This window comes from Lagenorhynchus albirostris, chromosome 8, assembly GCF_949774975.1.
Source record: "Lagenorhynchus albirostris chromosome 8, mLagAlb1.1, whole genome shotgun sequence".
NCBI classification, from domain to species: Eukaryota; Metazoa; Chordata; class Mammalia; order Artiodactyla; family Delphinidae; genus Lagenorhynchus; species Lagenorhynchus albirostris.
In genome coordinates, this window is record NC_083102.1 from 73,799,988 (window position 1) to 73,818,278 (window position 18,291).

Here is an 18,291-nt window from a genome sequence, read left to right on the forward strand (position 1 = left end):
TTTCAGGATCTGACAAATGACCTGCCAGGGTGCTGATAAAGCAATCTGCACGCATCCCGTCAGAGCCACAGGCAGTAATGCGAGAAATAAATGAAAGAGGGAAAGCTGCCTGAGGCTGAAGACAGGCAATATCTTCCGACCTTTTGTCCGACTTCTTAGGTATTTGTTGGTTTTCCCAGCTCTGTAAAACTGCATCGTTGGAATAAATATCCACATCAGAGCGCTATGTACATATGCACGTCTTCAGTGAACAAATCCTTCATTTCTTTAGGGCAACAGCTACAAAAGATAAGAGGCTTCCTTGTTGTTGGAAATATTGATCCAAATTGCCCCCCAAATTTTAGGATGTGTCAGTTGCAAGGGCAGCATCGCAGAGTCACCAGAATTAACTCAAGTGTAAAGGGCATCTTTGGTTCATGTGACTTTTCAAATAACTTTTCTAAAATAGCAGATTGCAAAATGGCCTACCCAGATATTGGGGTTCTCCATCCTCTGATCATGTCTTTACAAAGAAATGAAATGTAGTCGATCAGAGAGAGTTCTTATGTTCCCTAAATGCTAACAGTAAATAAACTACAAACAAATAGTAGCACCTCCCTGACGAGACTGTGGGATGTCAGGGAGGGGAGGGCTGCACCGATTGAGGGAGTTGGCGGTGCCACTCTGCCCCGCTCCTGGGAGTTAGTAGGCATCTTTTAAACTCATGAGCAAGCATCTTTGGGAGTCGTATGATACAGTCTTAGACTTAAAAAAAAAAAAAAATAGAGGCTATATAGTCACCATGACCAAAATTGAAATAGAAAGGAGCTAAATCTTTGTGTTTGTTAATGATTTAAGGTTAAGAATGTCTTGGATGACATTTTGGAGAAACTTCCAGAAGAGTTCAACATGGCAGAGATAATGCACAAAAACCCAGACAGAAGCCCCTATGTCCTTGTCTGCTTCCAAGAATGTGAGAGGATGAATATTCTCCTTCGGGAAATCCGGGTGTCACTTCAACAATTAGACCTTGGATTGAAGGTAAGTTTAAAAGTGAGACTAGAGCAGCCTTCTTCACATTAAACGATACTCACTATGTGGCCTTTTTTCTCCCTGCAAGGGGGAGCTGACGCTGTGTCCTGGCATGGAAGCCCAGCAGTCTGCGCTGAGTCACGATGCAGTACCAGAAAGCTGGAGCAAACTGGCGTACCCGTCTACTTACGGCCTGGCCCTGTGGTAAGTGCCCCACCCCTGCTGCTGCCGGCCATCGCCAGCCTCACGGCTGGTTTGGTGTTCGGAATTATGCCTCATAGGAACCATGAAAAATGTACTTTGTGATTGTATTCAGCCATAACTGTGCAAGCCACCACCAGTTTCACTTGAGTGAAAGGCAAAAATCAATTAGAGGTCAGGCTCAGAGCAAGATTCGAATTCTGCTTCTCACTGAATAGCTATCTGATCTAGGACAAAATACCTGACCTCTGTGTTTCAGTTTTTCATCTGAAAAATGTGGAGAACAGAATTCCCTCCCTGAGTGGATCAGATTTAAATGGCCACGGGAGGCACATTTTAAGTTTACCCTCACATCATGTATACCCTTATTTTCGAAGCCAGTGATTACTAATGCCATTTCACAGCGAACTCCTAAAGTGGTACGCAGTAAACCAGACTGCCTTCAATTTGGGGGTGTGACCGCAGTGACGTGCCACAAAGCCAGGGACAGAAATTCACAGCTCCCTGAAAGCCAGTGTTGTCTCCAACCACAACTTGGCCTTGGTAGTCAGCACCAGAAGTTTCACAAGGCTGGCTCTATTCTTGGCTTTTCCACATGGACGTTCTTTCTTTCTTCTCACCTTCCTAAATTTTTCTTCCACGAACCAGAATGCTACGCTCATCCTTAAACTGGAAGGTCCCATTAGAATTCCAAGTGACCGCACGTTGGAACTGCCCCCCCCCAGGCACGCAGGGGTTTGCTGGGGGTGGGGGGTGCAGGGTGTGTGTGTGCAAACCCAGCGAAGGTGCCCTGTGGAAATGCCACAGATGGCAGCAAAGCATCACAGCAGGGAAGAGTGAGCAAAGCCTCTCAATGGATTTCTGTTAATGCTATGAATATCTAAACTCAGATTTTATATTTCCAATCAAAAAGATTTATATTTACACTTAAATTTTATAGCAATAACTTTAGACTTATCTCCACCGTCTTATTTTGTGCTTCCTAAATTCTATTTTTCTTAGCTGCTTCTTTTCCAAACTTTTCTGACTTCTGTTGGTTTAAGTTTTCTTTATCCCATGTTTATCCCTGTACAGTTCCTATTATTTTAGGAAGACTCTTGAAGTTGTAACATAAACACTTTTGGTGTTTCTAACGCAACATAAAGTCAATACTTTTTCCTTTAGACGTTTTAAGCTCCTCCTGATCTGGAACTGTAGTTCAACTTTAGTTTAATCCACAGTATTTTTTTGTTTACAGTTGGCGATTATTTTTTTTTTTTTTTTTTTTTTTTGCGGTATGCGGGCCTCTCACTGTTGTGGCGTCTCCCGTTGCGGAGCACAGGCTCCGGACGCACAGGCTCAGCGGCCATGGCTCACGGGCCCAGCTGCTCCACGGCATGTGGGATCTTCCCGGACCGGGGCACGAACCCGTGTCCCCTGCATCAGCAGGCAGACTGTCAACCACTGTGCCACCGGGGAAGCCCCAGTCGGCGATTATTTTTGCTTAATAACACGTATAGATTTCTTTGTTCATTGTTGCTTTTTCTTTTCTGTACTTTGATTTCCAAATAAGCTCTCCTACTCCAAATGATGTGGGTAGAACTGGTATTAATATCTCCACTTGACAGACGACTGAGACAGATTTCATGTTTCTCCCAAGACAATCCAAGTATTAATTCTTCTATATAAGTGATTTATAGATAAGTAATTTGTATACATGACAAATAGAGAAGTAAAACCATTTAAACTTTTGTCATGAGATTCTTCAAGACTTATTTTTGCTGTTGACAGACTGTCCCTTGGGAATGTTTTTAGGATGCTTTTGTCCAGGTCATTTGCAAAGATGGCCTGTGGTGAATTTGACGTATGTTTGAGAAAACGCAGTTATAAAACTCTTGTGGTATGGAATATAGATCATTCAGAAAAATGATGTTAAAAGTATACAACATTATATTTGACCTGTGTCACCTGTAGAGAGTTGTCATAGTTCAGCTACTGTGCACTTGCAAAAATCATGTCAGATGACTTATTTTAAAGCCCAGCCACCTGTTTTTTTTTCCTCACCACAAAGCGCATATCCAGAGACCATGCCATCAGCCATAGATATGGTAAGAATTGCCCTACTGCATTATAGCCACCAAAGCGATGTTCCCTGAGAGATGTTTGCAAAACTTCTGTATTTCTGTTGTATCTTTCTTTTCTTTCTCGTCTTTTACGCCTTTGGCACAGGGTCCTATTTACTTTTAATCCTAAAATACAAGTGAGCCCCTTTCCAGTTGGCATAAATTCAGGAAGTAAAGTTCAGGCCACATTGGGGCCACGTGGTCAGCACTGAAAAAGGCAAAGAGGAAAGGAAAGAAACTGGGCTTGAGATTCTCTGAATCAAGCATGACTTGAGTCAGATTTTCTCTGGAACCTTCAGTTATAGAATGCAAAAATGCCACTCATTGCTGAAACAACAAGCAGTGGCAGCATAGATGCTGTGCATACCTCACCTGGGGCTCCTCTGTCCTGGATCCCCTCTTCATTGCCCTAAAGGAGGAAGTACACGGCTTCCAGTGTACGTGGTGGGGAGTAGATGGTATTGTGTCTGAATTCTCTTTACTGCCCTCTCACTCGATTAATGGTCTGTCTACCTGTATGTAGAATTCTAGATACGATTATTTTCCCTCAGAACTTCAGTGTTATAACTGCATTGTCTTCTGGCGTTTATTGCGGCTAGTGAGTCTGTTCATAAATACCTGTCATTCCTTCACAGCTAAGTTATTGTCTCTGGGAGGCTTTTAGGAATTTTTTTCTCTTGACCCTTAATGTATTAATATTCTGTAATTTTTACTGCTGTACTTAGGTATGGTCTTTTAAAAATGCATCTTACTTGGTACTGTGTGCTGTTACAAATGGGAGGCCACAGGTGTTTCCACCCTGTAAAATTCTTAGCCTTTCTTTCTCCAAATATTGCCCTTGCCATTCTCTTCACCTGCCTGAACTCGCATTACGTTCCATCTGTGTGTCCCCCCCATGTGTTCCGGGTGAGTCTGTCAGTTCTGGCTGATCTTCATTGTGTCTTCAATTGTCTCCTGTTCTCTTGCCTACTGTTTCTCCCCTGAATTTTTAGTTTCACGTTGCTTATTTTGAGGGGAGGGGAAAGTACCTGACCTAGTTTTTAAATTTATTTTTCTTAACATCTTTATTGGAGTATAATTGCTTTACAATGGTGTGTTAGTTTCTGCTTTACAACAAAATGAATCAGTTACATATATACATATGTTCCCATCTCTCTTCCCTCTTGCGTCTCCCTCCCTCCCTCCCTCCCTATCCCACCCCTCTAGGTGGTCACAAAGCACCAAGCTCATCTCCCTGTGCTATGCGGCTGCTTCCCACTAGCTATCTAGTTTACGTTTGGTAGTGTATATATGTCCATGCCTCTCTCTCGCTTTGTCACAGCTTACCCTTCCCCCTCCCCGTATCCTCAAGTCCATTCTCTAGTAGGTCTGTGTCTTTATTCCTGTCTTACCCCTAGGTTCTTCATGACATTTTTTTTCTTAAATTCTATGTGTTAGCATACGGTATTTGTCTCTCTTTCTTACTTACTTCACCCTGTATGACAGACTCTAGCTCTATCCACCTCATTACAAATAGCTCAATTTCGTTTCTTTTTATGGCTAATATTCCATTGTATATATGTGCCACATCTTCTTTATCCATTCATCCGATGATGGACACTTAGGTTGTTTCCATCTCCAGGCTATCGTAAATAGAGCTGCAGTGAACATTTTGGTACATGACTCTTTTTGAATTATGGTTTTCTCAGGGTATATGCCCAGTAGTGGGATTGCTGGGATATATGTTTTTGTTTTTGTTTTTTGCGGTATGCGGACCTCTCACCATTGTGGCCTCTCCCGTTGCGGAGCACAGGCTCCGGATGCGCAGGCTCAGCGGCCATGGCTCACGGGCCTAGCCGCTCCGTGGCATGTGGGATCCTCCCGGACCGGGGCATGAACCCGTGTCCCCTGCATCAGCAGGCGGACTCTCAACCACTGCACCACCAGGGAAGCCCTGCTGGGATATATGGTAATTCTATTTGTAGTTTTTAAGGAACCTCCATACTGTTCTCCCAGTGGCTGTATCAATTTACATTCCCACCAACAGTGCAAGAGGGTTCCCTTTTTCTCCACACCCTCTCCAGCATTTATTGTTTCTAGATTTTTTGATGATGGCCATTCTGACTGGTGTGAGATGATATCTCATTGTAGTTTTGATTTACATTTCTCTAATGATTAATGATGTTGAGCATTCTTTCATGTGTTTGTTGGCAATCTGTATATCTTCTTTGGAGAAATGTCTATTTAGGTCTTCTGCCCATTTTTGGATTGGGTTTTTTGTTTTTTTGTTATTAAGCTGCATGAGCTGCTTATAAATTTTGGAGATTAATCCTTTGCCTGACCTAGTTTTGTAATTTTGTTTTTATGACTGCCACCCTTTTTCTTTCTCAAGTTTAAACAAGTGTGTTAAAAGTCTTGATTTCAGATTCCTCTTACTTTTATTTTTTGGGTTCTCTATACCTTCCTGTTTATTGGATTTGCAAGTGGTTTTTCATGCCATATAATCAGTTGTCTTCATACTCAAATAACAGTTCGGCTGGTTATAAAAGTAATTTAGCCCATTCGTTGTCAGAGGACTTTGTAGGCCTCGTTCTATTCTGCTTAAATGCTGCTGTGGAGTTGTCTGAAGCTAACATAATTTTTTCCCCTTTACATAAAGTCTTCGTATTTTTTCTTGGCTGTCCAGAGGATTCTGTCTCCAGTCCACATTAAGATATATCTTAGTGTTGATTATCATGTGTCATATTTTCTTGCAACATATGTCCCTGATTATAATGATTCAAATTTGTAACTTAGGAAAACTCACATTTTCTAGAACTGTATTACTAAACGTGCGCTGTTTCATTCAGCATTCGTCCTATTTCTACTCTAACTCTTTAACTCCTTTTTTCCATTTCCTTTTGCTTTTTTTTTTTTACTATTCTGCCTTATGCTGCTTACTTTGTGCTTTCATTTCTGTAATTCTTTTCCAACTTAATTTCCTCACTTTTTCTTACCTTATCTGGTTAATGCATAATCTTGTTATACAATCACTCATTTTTAGAAAAACTTGTTGCTGCAGAGTTTTACCCTCTTGTGACAACATTTTATCCTTGCTTTTCCTGTTCTTTGCCTTTCTTCTTTGTGGGATCTATCATGGAGTATGTTTTCCCTAAAACCAGCTATTTGAAAGAATTTAATATGGGGCAAGGCCCAGGGCCATGTTCTAACCTGGCAGGAATTTTCCTTGTGACCCAAGTTTAAAAAGCCTTTCCTCCTTCACGGCCCAATCTCAGACAGACGTTTCCTCCAAGTGGTGGTCTGTCCGGATGATTTCTCACTCAACCCTGCTTCCTTGGCAACTGTGAACGAAACAAGGTCCCAGGAAGTGTCAGTGCTACCTGCTGTGGCCCTCACCCTGGAGAACTGCTTTGCTGCCTTTTTCCCTGGGCTCTTTGCTCTGTGCTCCATTTCCCTACTGTTTTTAGCAGTCCTTCGACCTACATTTCAGTATCTCCTCATTTTATGAAAGTTCATTTTTCCTTAGCTTCTGTGAGCTGGCTTCCTCACAGGTAAATTTTAGATACTTCCTACCTGGCCTAATAGCTGTGCCCACGGGATGAGAGAACCTGTGTAAAAACAGCAGTTTCTCACACCACAGGCTTTGGATGGATGGAAGATGGTTGGTTCCCTTAGTAGCCTTTCCTTTCCTGCTTTCAGGTAATTACTGCACGTGGGAAGGCTAATGCCACGTATTACTGCCCCTGCCTTTCCTGGCAACCTTCCCCTCGCCATCCTTAGACACACGGGGGTGTGCTCTTTCCCGTGTGTCCCTGTGTACCTCCCTGTTGGCATCTGTCAGCCCGGATCATACACAGATCACCTGTGTAGAGTCACCACGTTTCACTGGGCGGATCTAAATAAAACAGTGGTTGAATAAACGGAGGCAAATTTTTCGGTCACGTTTCCCAGTGTTTCTTGTCCCCAATCTCAACGGGACATATAATCTAGCCCTTTAAAGGGACAGTGTTCTGCAAATCGTCAGCTAACGATTTCACTGGTTATCAGTTGTGGACCTCTCTACCACCACTCTTCACCCCGCAGACTCTAATCTTACTGAAAAACGTTATTACCAAAAAGCAAGTCTGTTTCTTCTTACCTTCTACTCACCAGGTTTAATGACCTCCTCTTGCGATGTCGGGAACTGGATACCTGGACACAAGATCTCGCCCTTCCGGCTGTGGTGTGGCTTTCTGGCTTCTTCAACCCTCAGTCCTTCTTAACCGGTAAGGGCTGGGGCAGGGCGGCCCCTGCTGCTGACAGAGTCACGCCCCCTAGCAGAACCCCAGCCACTCCCCCTGCCCTGGCCACTACAGAGGAGACAAAACGCCCGGCAGGACAGGAGCAGCTAAGAGAGGTGGGATGGGGTTCACCCTGGTAAACGTTTCCCGTCACGGGCTGCCCGGTCTCCCACATCGGTTCCACTCTGTCACGGCAGAGCACAAGCCAAGTGGGTACAGCCGCGCCCCAAAGCAGGGAGGTGGTCCTGCTCTAGTGCAGCCACGTGGAATGCCCAAGAACACCCCGTGGGCCCAAAGCACACCTCACTCAGGGAGATGCTCAGCTTAGACGGGTGGCTCCCGGGACCCTTCTGTCTGTGGCTTTATCCTACCCCATTCCTGTCCGTCCTCCTCCCAAAGCAATCATGCAGACCACGGCTCGAAGAAACGAGTGGCCACTGGATAAAATGTGCTTGACTGTTGAGGTTACCAAAAAAATGAAGGAGGATTATGGGCACCCCCCCAGGGAAGGCGCATACCTCCACGGGCTCCTCATGGAAGGTAAGATGTCCCAAAGAGTGAACCTTTCTCACTCAGCTTCAAGTTGGTATTTGTCCTTTGTTTATTCCATTGCTCAGCACTCACTCTGGTGGTTATTTACCTCGTTTCCGGCTTTTGAACAATTTAAATACTAAGATAGATAGGATGTGTGTCCAATGTGAGCCAAATTTTAAGGCCATGGCTATCACTTAAAGACCTAAAGACCTATACACTGAATTTACTTTGCTTTTGAATCAGTGCAAAAATCTTTCTTCTCCTTTTTAAAAAACTGTTTAACTTCACCCTTGTGGTAAAATACCAGATCTCTCTAAGCCTATAAGATGCCAATGCATATTGTGAATCTCTGGGCAAAGGGGCAGAATATGCAGTAGCTTCCAAGTTTATTCACCCATGTATTTATCGTATCTTGTAGAACACTTCCTCTTACCTTAAAGGGCACTTGGAGAAATGCTTTCCAAGTCTCTGCCAAGATGCTCCTTTTTCACTTTCAACATCTGAACACGTGTGGCATGTGCTTTAAAGGCGGGGTAGGTGGTATAAACAACAAGTGACCTGAACTTAGACGAAGAAAAGAAGGTGCAGTGGGGAGGGAATGTGGTGAGTTGGACACGTCTTATACTGACCATAAGCATATGCAGATGCGCTTCTTTAAAGGAAGGACAAACTAGTTTGCTTTACTGCATCTGTGATTCTCTCTCACGGAATCTGTTTTCATGTAAGTAAGGTTTACACCTTTTAAATTCAGATCATGTAGTTTACTGTTCATAGGAGAGAGTTCAGGCATTAGCACAGGAGCAAGAAGAGTCTCTGCTTACAGCGTATGCGTGGCCCCCGGGCAGCAAGTACCCTCATCTCCCTCCCATCTCAGTCATGGGCCAGCTCGCTAAGGAAGCCACTGATGAGGAGTGAAGTGACAAAACCGGAACGTTTATTGCCTACAACAAACAGAGGCTCAGTACCAACATACAGCACGGTTGTAACCCTTGGGTTTATGCTGTAGGTGCCAGATGGGACAGCCAGTCAGGAGCCATCGTGGACGCCTACCTCAAGGAGTTAAGGTCTGCAATGCCAGTCATCTTTGCAAAAGCCATACCCGCGGACAGACAGGAAACCCGACACACCTACGAGTGCCCTGTGTACAAAACCAAAACGAGGGGCCCCAACCGTGTCTGGACCTTCAGGTTGAAGAGCAAAGAAAAGGCGGCCAAATGGGTCCTGGCAGGCGTGGCCCTCCTGCTGGAGGCGTAACAACGGCCCTTGCAGAGGGGCTTCTATTCCTCCCGCCGGAGCACCGCGGAGACGTCCTTGTTCCCGCACGGTCGTTTATCCTACTGAGAGGCATAAAACAGAGTCCAGCTTATGTACCTTTTAAGTAACTAACTTAGCATTCGTTGTTTTTAAACAAACACCATCTCTGAAAAGTAGAGAAGGGGGACAAAAAGAAGCAAATGTAGAAGAAAAAAAGATGGGAACCCTACTGAAAATGTTCATTTTGAGCTCTCCCCAGCCTTCCTGCAACACAAAAAAAGAGTATAGATCACATTTTCATCAACGTTCCACTGAACCTCCAAAACAATATGGTTGGAAGTCTCCTCCCGGTCCATACACGCGGGAGCCTAGTTCTTGTAGATAAACAAAAAGTATTAGCCTTTATATTCTCTTAAAATATAGAAGCCACTGGCCCCAGGCAGCTGCTCCTCCTGGCCAGCAGCCCTCCAGTGTCCAGAATGTGACTGACAGTCCACTTTTTGTTCAAGTGTTAACAAAAATAAAACTCAAGATCTACAGGTAATTGCACCTTGTAATTTAGGGGAACATTTTCAATATAAATTTCCAATGACCCAGAGCAGCTTAAACTATGGTCACTTGTGATAAGGTAAACTTAAAGGGGACGTAACCCGTCACAAGCTGGCCTCCAGGGACTGGTTTGGGAGGTAAAAGATCAAGGCAACAAAGGCAAGAGCTGCTTACACAATGTTTTCTCTGGGGTAACTCTACCCCCCCCCCATCTAAACTATGTTTTTTAAATCAGCTGCAGATGCTTTTAACAATTCAATCTATAAACAGGCCTGCGTATACATGTATGTCGATTCCTCTCTCGTCTTCCTGAGAAATCTTTTGAAGTATATAAACAAACAATCTTTAAAAAAAAATAGCATTTAGATCTACAAAGAATTTCTGTATACAAACACAACCATAAGAAATCTTAGGCACAAATGGCATGTCTTGTCGGAGTCCTCCATGGTGAGCTGGCTGGTTCTTCTCTTAGTTGTCTTTTACCAGCTGCTTTTGTAAGCTGAGAAAAAATGGGACGCATTAGTGGGACGGAGGCACGAGCACAGCGGCATCCTAGGTTAGAGGCTCAACCATCCCCTGGAGTACCAAGCCCGAACCGGCTCTCCTGTCACCAGCTCAGGCCCGACTCCTCACGCACACACAGTGGTGCGGGCCGGCCCCCAGGGCCACTCGCCTGACTCCTGCGTCCCTACAAGCAGCCTCCTCGTCCGAGCGCACGTGACCCAAGCCTCCCCTCTCCTTAGGGCTGCCTTGGGCCTTCACAGCTTTCCCTCAGCCTGCCTTGTAGACTCTTTACTGTTGGAGGCAGTCAGGGGGAAATTCTAGCAAAGGAGGGAACTTCCCGATAGGGAAAATGCCAGTCCCGAGCTTGCCCAATGCAAAGAGACACAGGACGACTGGCACTCGACGTGGTTTCTAAGAAGCAACTGAAACAAGGCAACCCCGTACCTGCCTAGAGGGTCTCCCCGGCTGCACCCGGGCATTACAACCTCTCTTTTTGATTTGTGAGGCTTACCTCTCCAGATATTCCTTAACGTTATTATAACCGTAAAACTTGGCCAGATGAATGAGGATGCCTGTGGCACAGCGACCATCACGCTTCCGACAGTAACTGCAATTGCAGATGCCCCGGCAGGGAGGACACACCCAACCCTAGGGAAGCAATGGCAGCAGGAATGCCCCCGTTATCAACAGGCTCTCCCCGCAAGATGAGCTTCTGATTGAGCCTGGATCACTCAGCCTCTCCACCAATCTTTAATCACGTGAGACTCTTCAGATAATCCTTCACCCTGTGGCAGGTACTAATGTCTCCTTCCCCTGGCATGTTTCAAAAAGGTCCAGAAAGGTTGATCACCCCAGATCACGCATGCAGAAACACTGAAGCGTGTTGGTTTTAAACAGGACCAGGTGCATAGTTAGTAGACGTATGTTCAAAAAGTTTTGGAGAATTTCAGGTATCAGAGCAAGTGCAGGGCCCCTTACAACTTCACAGGTCACACGCCCAGGAGGTCGGCCCTGCTTCTGAGAGCATAGGGTTTCTCAAATCACTCAACCTGAGTAGCAGTTTACATTCACCTGCAAACTCGGGACAGTCTATTTACCCCCATGACTGCTGCATAAGAGGTCTTGCAGCGGTTAAGAGCACAGACTCTGGAGCCAGACTGCCCAGGTTCAAGGGCATACACACTAACCATCATACTATGTATTATCTCATTTTACAGAGAGAACCAAGGTGTTGGGAGGCTAAAAGAATAACAACTGAAATAAACTGCACTAACAGACGTGAAATCTCAGAGCAGTGCAGGTGCGCACAGAAAGCACCCTACACCACGGTATACCCACCCCCTGGGCCTGGCCCCGGCAAATCCAAGGTAAAGGACGCTGCTGGAGAAAAGGGACACAGGCTCGCCTGTACAAACCCTAACTAAGAAAGCTTGCCTCTGACCCTGGAAAGCGAAACGCACTCTCTTCTCCAGTCCTATCTAGGGCAGGAAACTCTACTTTTCATTGCTGCCAGTCTCAAGAGGCAGAATGAAAAGGAGGGTGGTGAGGGGGGTCTACAAAACCCAGAGCTCTGCAGCTGCAGGTACCCGATAGAGGGCCCAGGAGCCCCGTCCTCAGCTTGCTCCCCTCACCGATACAACTCAGGCCGAGGCGAGCACTGTGCCTACCGGGTCCAGCAGCGCCGATCGCACGTCCTCCCCGTAGCGATTCCGCAGGCAAGGCCCACAAAACTGTCCTCGCACCCCGCCGCAGCTCTGGTTCCGACACACCGTCTTGGTGTCAATGGTCTTCTGCCGACACTGGTGGCAAGTGTTACCCTGAGGCGGAAGGCGGTGGGTGGTGAACATGGGATTTGGAGGGGGAGGCCCACGAGGCCACACGGATATCCCAAGTGCACAAAGCAGCCCTGCCTCTCCCCCAGAATCGAGCAGTGCTGTTTCTCTGGTACAAACACTGGCACTCTCTGGCAGCCTGTAAGCACTTTTAGTTCTGGGCCCAGAGAAGCCTCTTAGGGCAGATGAGACTGAGCCGGGAACCTGGAAGAAATGAGACTGAGCCGGGAACCTGGAAGAAATGAAATGATCAGCTGGACAGAAATGATGGGAGAGACCAGAGCCCACAGGGGTGACAGGTGACTGAGTGATAAGCCCTGGGCAGCATCGCACGGCTCCCACCCAGTTCCTAGCAATCCGGTTACGTTCAGGATAAATCTCCTGGTTTTAAAACGCTGGCGATTCAATTGAAAACCTTTTAACAGTATTTAAGACACTGTCCCATTATCTAAAAAGGATGCGAAACGACACAAAGCCATCCTCTACATTACCATTCTAAAAAACTTAACACATTTCCTACCTACCAAAGATATTCTATCAAACTTTAGTTTCTATTGGTTATATAAAATATATATTATACGTACATTTTCAACAGTGTTAATACAGTGTTAATATTGGAAATATATTTCTGTTGGTTATAAAAGCGTATTAGTTTTTTCAACGTTTAAAACATAAAAACTATTTAAAATATAACAATTACAACTGTGCTTTTCCAGACTACACCCCTGCCTCCCCCCACAGATAATGCATCCCCCAGAGAGACCTGTCTCCCCTTTCCCAGTTACAGCTGCTCCCACTCGGAGCCCACCTCTGCGCCCTGGGGAGACGGCACAAACGCGTAAGCCCAGATACAGTTTAAAACAAGGCAGGATTTCAAATACCAGTGCCTGGGACTCCCAGTATAAGTCACGATCATGTGAATTATTCATCAGATATACTTTACCAGAACTTTATCATAGATTTTATCTCGAACAGTTATGGCCACATTCTCCAAGTCCTCTTCAGTGATGTCCTCCACTGGCCGAAAAGAAGATACACGGCGACGTCGTCGATATCCCTGGCATCTCCCCTGCAGAACGAGCCAAAGCAGAACTGGGCATTAGATGGCTTGGGCGGTTAAAAACAAATTATAGAAGTTTTAAGCTCCTCAGAGCTCTAGGACCATGCATGTTAACTATGTCCCTCTTCTATTTCCCTGAAATCATTCATACATTTTAGTCATTTGCTGAGCTCCTATCCTTAGCGCCAAGCCTCCCTGATAGCAAGGTGACACAGGACGATAAACCAGAAGCTCAGGGTTTCCCTGACCACTGAATGGTCACCTGCGGCAAGCTCTGTGAGGCCGGGGAAGTGAACCACACTGAACAGCCAAAGCCACAAATAGGAAGGGTCCAGAGTGTCTTGCTCTAGACTGAAAGCACTCCAAACTCCCCATTCCTAAACAGAAAGACCAGAGGCATCACCGTACTTGCCCACAAGCAAAACCACGAAGCCACCTGCTGCCGTTATCAGCCCTTTACAGCCTCCACTGGAGATGAAGCTGGGGTCCTAACCATTGCTCGGTTTAGAGGAAGGACCCGCTTCATGGCCTACAGCTTAGATCAAGCGCAAGCTTAGGCCCGGGGTTCTTTTCCGAGTGCGGTCCCAGGAGTACCCACAGCATCTGGGAACTTGGCTGAAATGCAACTTCTCAGCTGCTGCAGACCTACTGAGTCAGAACCTCAGCGCTCTCACCGAGCCCCAGAGGGCTGTGATGAACGCTCACGTGCGAGGACCGCTGGCTTAGACAAAGAAGCATTGGTTCATTATAGTCAGAAAATACCCCGCTTGTTGTCTTCCTTCTTCTGAAACTGTAAAACTCTTCTGCGAACTTGGCGGCCGACACGGTGAAGTTCTCCAGGGCGAACTTCTCGGGAGGCCGTGCGCTCCGGGCCGGGTTGGTGCGCCGTGTGATCTGTCCCTCTGAGAAGGCCCGCCTCACTGCTTTCTTCTTCTGCAGGTGAGAGCACAGACACACACACTGGCTGCTTTCTGGAATGAAAGCCATCTAGCAACCGACTGTGTGCATGAGTACTGGAATCAATACATATAAGGAGTTCCACTTACAGAAGCTGAGTTCGGGGTTCGGAGCGGGAAGAAATCTGGCATTGAGTTCAATTCCGCCAATAATTGAGCAAGCTGAAGTTCAGAAGAAAGAAAGGATCGTGCATAAATATTGCCACGTCTACTTCATCTAACACGTTATCACAAGTCTTCCAGTTTGCAGCCATGAGAAACTTGTAGTTTACATAAGATCTCAGCAGTTGTTATTTTTTTAACCTCACATGTAAAGATTTTTATCTACGCAGGTGAGATGCTGATAGCATGAGAGGAATAAAATCTATGCCCGTTCCTTAGGTAGAAGAAGACACGACGAAAACTGTCCTGGAAGGTCCAAGGCCTGGAGCATGCGGTTAGAATCGTGACTGGGCTACTAACTCTCAGTGTGACCCTGGAACCTATCATTTTGCCCACCTGAATCAAGTTTCATCACGTTCACAACAGAAAAGGCCCAACTAGATCATTCCGGCAGTTATTCAGAGCTCCGAAACACTGATTCTTTAAGTTGGTTAATTTCTTATCAATAAAAATAATTTCTGAAAGTATTCCCAAATAAACACCTAAGAACACCAAATAACAGGCATTAACATGCCAATCAATTTAATTAGGATTCCTTTTAGTTTCAGACTTACACAGAGGTATGGGTGTCACCCCTAAATCCTAAAATCATGAACATAGTTCTTATTTTTTATTTTTTTTTTACGGTACACGGACCTCTCACTGTTGTGGCCTCTCCCGTTGCAGAGCACAGGCTCCAGACGCGCAGGCCCAGCGGCCATGGCTCACGGGCCCAGCCGCTCCGCGGCATGTGGGATCTTCCCGGACCGGGGCACGAACCCGTGTCCCCTGCATCGGCAGGCAGACTCTCAACCACTGCACCACCAGGGAAGCCCTCATAGTTCTTATTTTCAAGATGCAGAGAGATACGACGCTAAAAATTTCTCTTAACTGAGCACAAATATGTCTCTGGATAAATTATACCCCAAAGTAGGCTTTATATTTTCTTAAGCAACTTAATAGACATATAATAAGACTGCATATACAGTATCATTAAATTATGCTTTTTAAAAAGAAAATATTAAAGAAAAAAATATACCAAAATACTAAAAGTGATGATGATTTTTTTAAATTCTGTGTGTATAAAATTATGAAGGAAACCACAGTTACTGACCACATACAGAAAAACCAAATACACAAAGACTTCACCTTGTTCCATTAATTATTCTGGTGAAAACATTTTAAAGTGATTCAAAACTGCTCAGTTCCTTTTAATACCTAGACCCCTTTCATTCCTTTAGCTGATATCTTGACACTACAGCATCTAGGTTGAAAGCTGCCTGCCTGACCTGCACAAAACAACTTCTAAGTGGTCTTCATGACACCCACGTTTACACACTGCTTCTTTCTGCTGGGAACAGGGCCTCTCATCTCCGTAAAATACCACTGCATATTTGCAACATAACTTGATCAACAGTAAATGGCGTTTAGTCCATGGCACTGTGGAGGGGGCTAAAAATGGTCCTGGGAGTCTCTGTTCCCAAACCAGAGCTAATCAGGTGATAACCGCTTGGGGTCCAAGAAAGAACCCACAATCCTGACCGAAGCCAAAGCAGCAGCATCTGTGGGGACGCAGCCCTGGGAGCCCCAACAGTGGCTGTCTTGGGCCGCGCGGCCTTACCATGGCTTTGTTCTCCTCGATGTTCATGGTCCTTTTCAGCAGGGCATCTGAGCTCTCCTGGCCCTCGTCCCTGGAGTCGTCCTCAGACTCAGAGGCAGAATCTTCCCTTTCCTTCCTCTGTCTGCAGCTTGTCTTTCTTCCAAGAATTCCACTCTTACTGTCCTGTATGTGCGAGCCAGAAAACAACGGCTCAGGAGAACTGTTCTTACCGGCATTTTTTGCCGGTTTCTTGGTGGGGAACTGAAAGGCTACCCGAAGACCAATACTGCTTCTTCTCGGCCTGCTGCTTCTAGGTGGAGCCTCTTCTTCTTCATCTTCCTCTTCCTCACTCATGAAAGATGCTTTACCGTCATCACTGAGCTCTGACTCCACGAGCTAATGAAATGAGAGAAAGAACAAAGACAGTGCCTATAAACAAGCCTTCAGAAAGACACACACTTAAAACCCCTCTGACAGTATTTTAGGAGAACAATGAATAGTTGAAAGCTCTCCCTTCCTATTGGTAGTTCCCTCTGAACTCTTCAGTTAAATGCGCAAGTACTTTGTAGATGAACAAAATCAAAGAGCAGGCTGCTACGCGCTCTGGCCCAGCCACACCCACCGGCAGACTGTGTTCTGTTCAGAGCATCAGGCTGGAAGCCAAACGCTGATGAGGTGGGCTCCTCCCCAGTGGACCACCCAAGCTGTCACACCTGGGAATATGGGAATAAAGAAAAGGGTGTGCATGACATCAGAGGTATCCTCAGGTAAAAATGGAGTGCTGAGTGAAAAATAAAGTACCATTCTGCCCTAACTAGCTGGAACACAACTCATGAGTAAGAGGGACAGGAGAGCTGACTTCATTTTAGTGCAGTGACCAAGGAGCAGGCAGATGACCTGCCTTCGGGGTCAGTGGCAGAACCTCATCCCCAGGATACACTGGGTCCTCACTCAAGGGAAGCCTCCTCCCCTTTCTGTAACCCGCAGCGCCATGGGGTGCAATCAGGCAGACAGCTCTGCAGGGCGGCTGCAGGCACCTGTTCAGTCAGCTCAAGCAAGTTTTCAGTTGAAAACTGAAAACTCAGTTTTCAGTCTCCACTCGGCATAGGTCTCCAGCATTAAAACATAACTTGGTTTCACACGTGAGAACACAGTAAGAATGGAAGGCAACAGCAAGGGGACATCTCAGATGCAAAGGACTCTTAGCAACAGCAGAGATGGGTTTAAATACTGGGATCGAGGTCATCACCTGGCCTCTTCCCTTGACCACAGGCTGGACAGTGTAGCCTGGGCACCTCTGTCAGGGACTCAGGTTGTGAGGAGAGCTGAGAACAGCACCAGGAGCCGCCTGGGATTCAGTTAATGACTCTGCTTCTTCCTCGGTGACCACCCCCCCAAATTCCAGCTGGACTCAAGTTAAAAATAAAGCGGCGGGAGGGAAAAAAAAAAAAGCAGACAGGGCTTCCCTGGTGGCTCAGTGGTTGAGAGTCTGCCTGCCGATGCAGGGGACACGGGTTTGTGCCCCGGTCCGGGAAGATCCCACATGCCGCGGAGCGGCTGGGCCCGTGAGCCATGGCCGCTGAGCCTGCGCGTCCGGAGCCTGTGCTCCGCAACGGGAGAGGCCACAACAGTGAGAGGCCCGCGTACCGCAAAAAAATAAAAAAAAAAAGCAGACAACTTCCAAACCTTGGTGTATGTATCAATGCACAAAAAGCCAGGCAGAGAAATAAGACTGTACTGTACGGAGTTACCTATTTGTTTTAATATCCTGCACTCTCCACATTAGTAGCTTTGGAATTCCAAATAGTGGGCTGCAGAGGAATCTATGTTAGAGGACACTGTTGGAGAACTTCAGAGGAGTTCTCTCCCCTGACTGGCTTTATTCATTTATCATAATCGCCGTCTAGCCCCCGTCTCTTTACCAAGGCCGTGGAGTAGCGTACTACAAAGGACTGAAGTACGGAAAGAGTCACCAGTGGAGACTCCGATCTGAGAGCCAGCACCACGGCTGCGGCAGTTTCACGTCTGGCTACAAGACCACTGGACACCAACGTAGAGTCATACCCTATTGCCAGAAAGGTGGTCTCACCACTACTCGCTAGTGTGGGCAGGAGGTTGGGTGAGGAGGCAACAAGGCTTGCTTTCTCACTGAATTTCAAAATAAATGTACAGGTGGACCTGCCCTGAGCTATGAGTTATATCAGAGTCAACGTAACATGTCCCTAAATGTACAGATTTGGAAGAAAACCAAAAAAAAGGTGCTGGGGGTAATTCACTTTCGCATGCTG

At 46.1% G+C, this 18,291-nt stretch overlaps 2 protein-coding genes across 9 annotated transcripts in view; one reads left to right on the plus strand and one right to left on the minus strand.

Moving 5' to 3' along the window:
* The window catches only part of DNAH11 (dynein axonemal heavy chain 11), a 316,107-nt gene extending 305,839 nt beyond the window's left edge, over positions 1–10,268 (plus strand). The window contains 5 exon segments of the mRNA XM_060157128.1: positions 838–1,020; positions 1,100–1,215; positions 7,446–7,558; positions 7,973–8,113; positions 9,114–10,268. Of these exon segments, the coding sequence (XP_060013111.1) occupies positions 838–1,020; positions 1,100–1,215; positions 7,446–7,558; positions 7,973–8,113; positions 9,114–9,361 (801 nt within the window). The 3' untranslated portion in view covers positions 9,362–10,268.
* CDCA7L (cell division cycle associated 7 like) overlaps positions 9,020–18,291 on the minus strand; it is a 49,530-nt gene continuing 40,258 nt past the window's right edge. For 4 of the 8 annotated variants that reach the window (XM_060157133.1, XM_060157130.1, XM_060157129.1 and 1 more), the window contains 7 exons: positions 16,025–16,399; positions 14,353–14,424; positions 14,069–14,239; positions 13,190–13,315; positions 12,082–12,450; positions 10,926–11,062; positions 9,020–10,409 (listed from right to left, as the gene is read on the minus strand). In XM_060157133.1, the coding sequence (XP_060013116.1) occupies positions 10,379–10,409; positions 10,926–11,062; positions 12,082–12,450; positions 13,190–13,315; positions 14,069–14,239; positions 14,353–14,424; positions 16,025–16,399 (1,281 nt within the window). In that variant the 3' untranslated portion in view covers positions 9,020–10,378. The remainder of the gene's footprint in view (positions 10,410–10,925; positions 11,063–12,081; positions 12,451–13,189; positions 13,316–14,068; positions 14,240–14,352; positions 14,425–16,024; positions 16,400–18,291) is intronic. The other 4 variants (XM_060157136.1, XM_060157135.1, XM_060157134.1 and 1 more) reach the window with 2 other exon arrangements.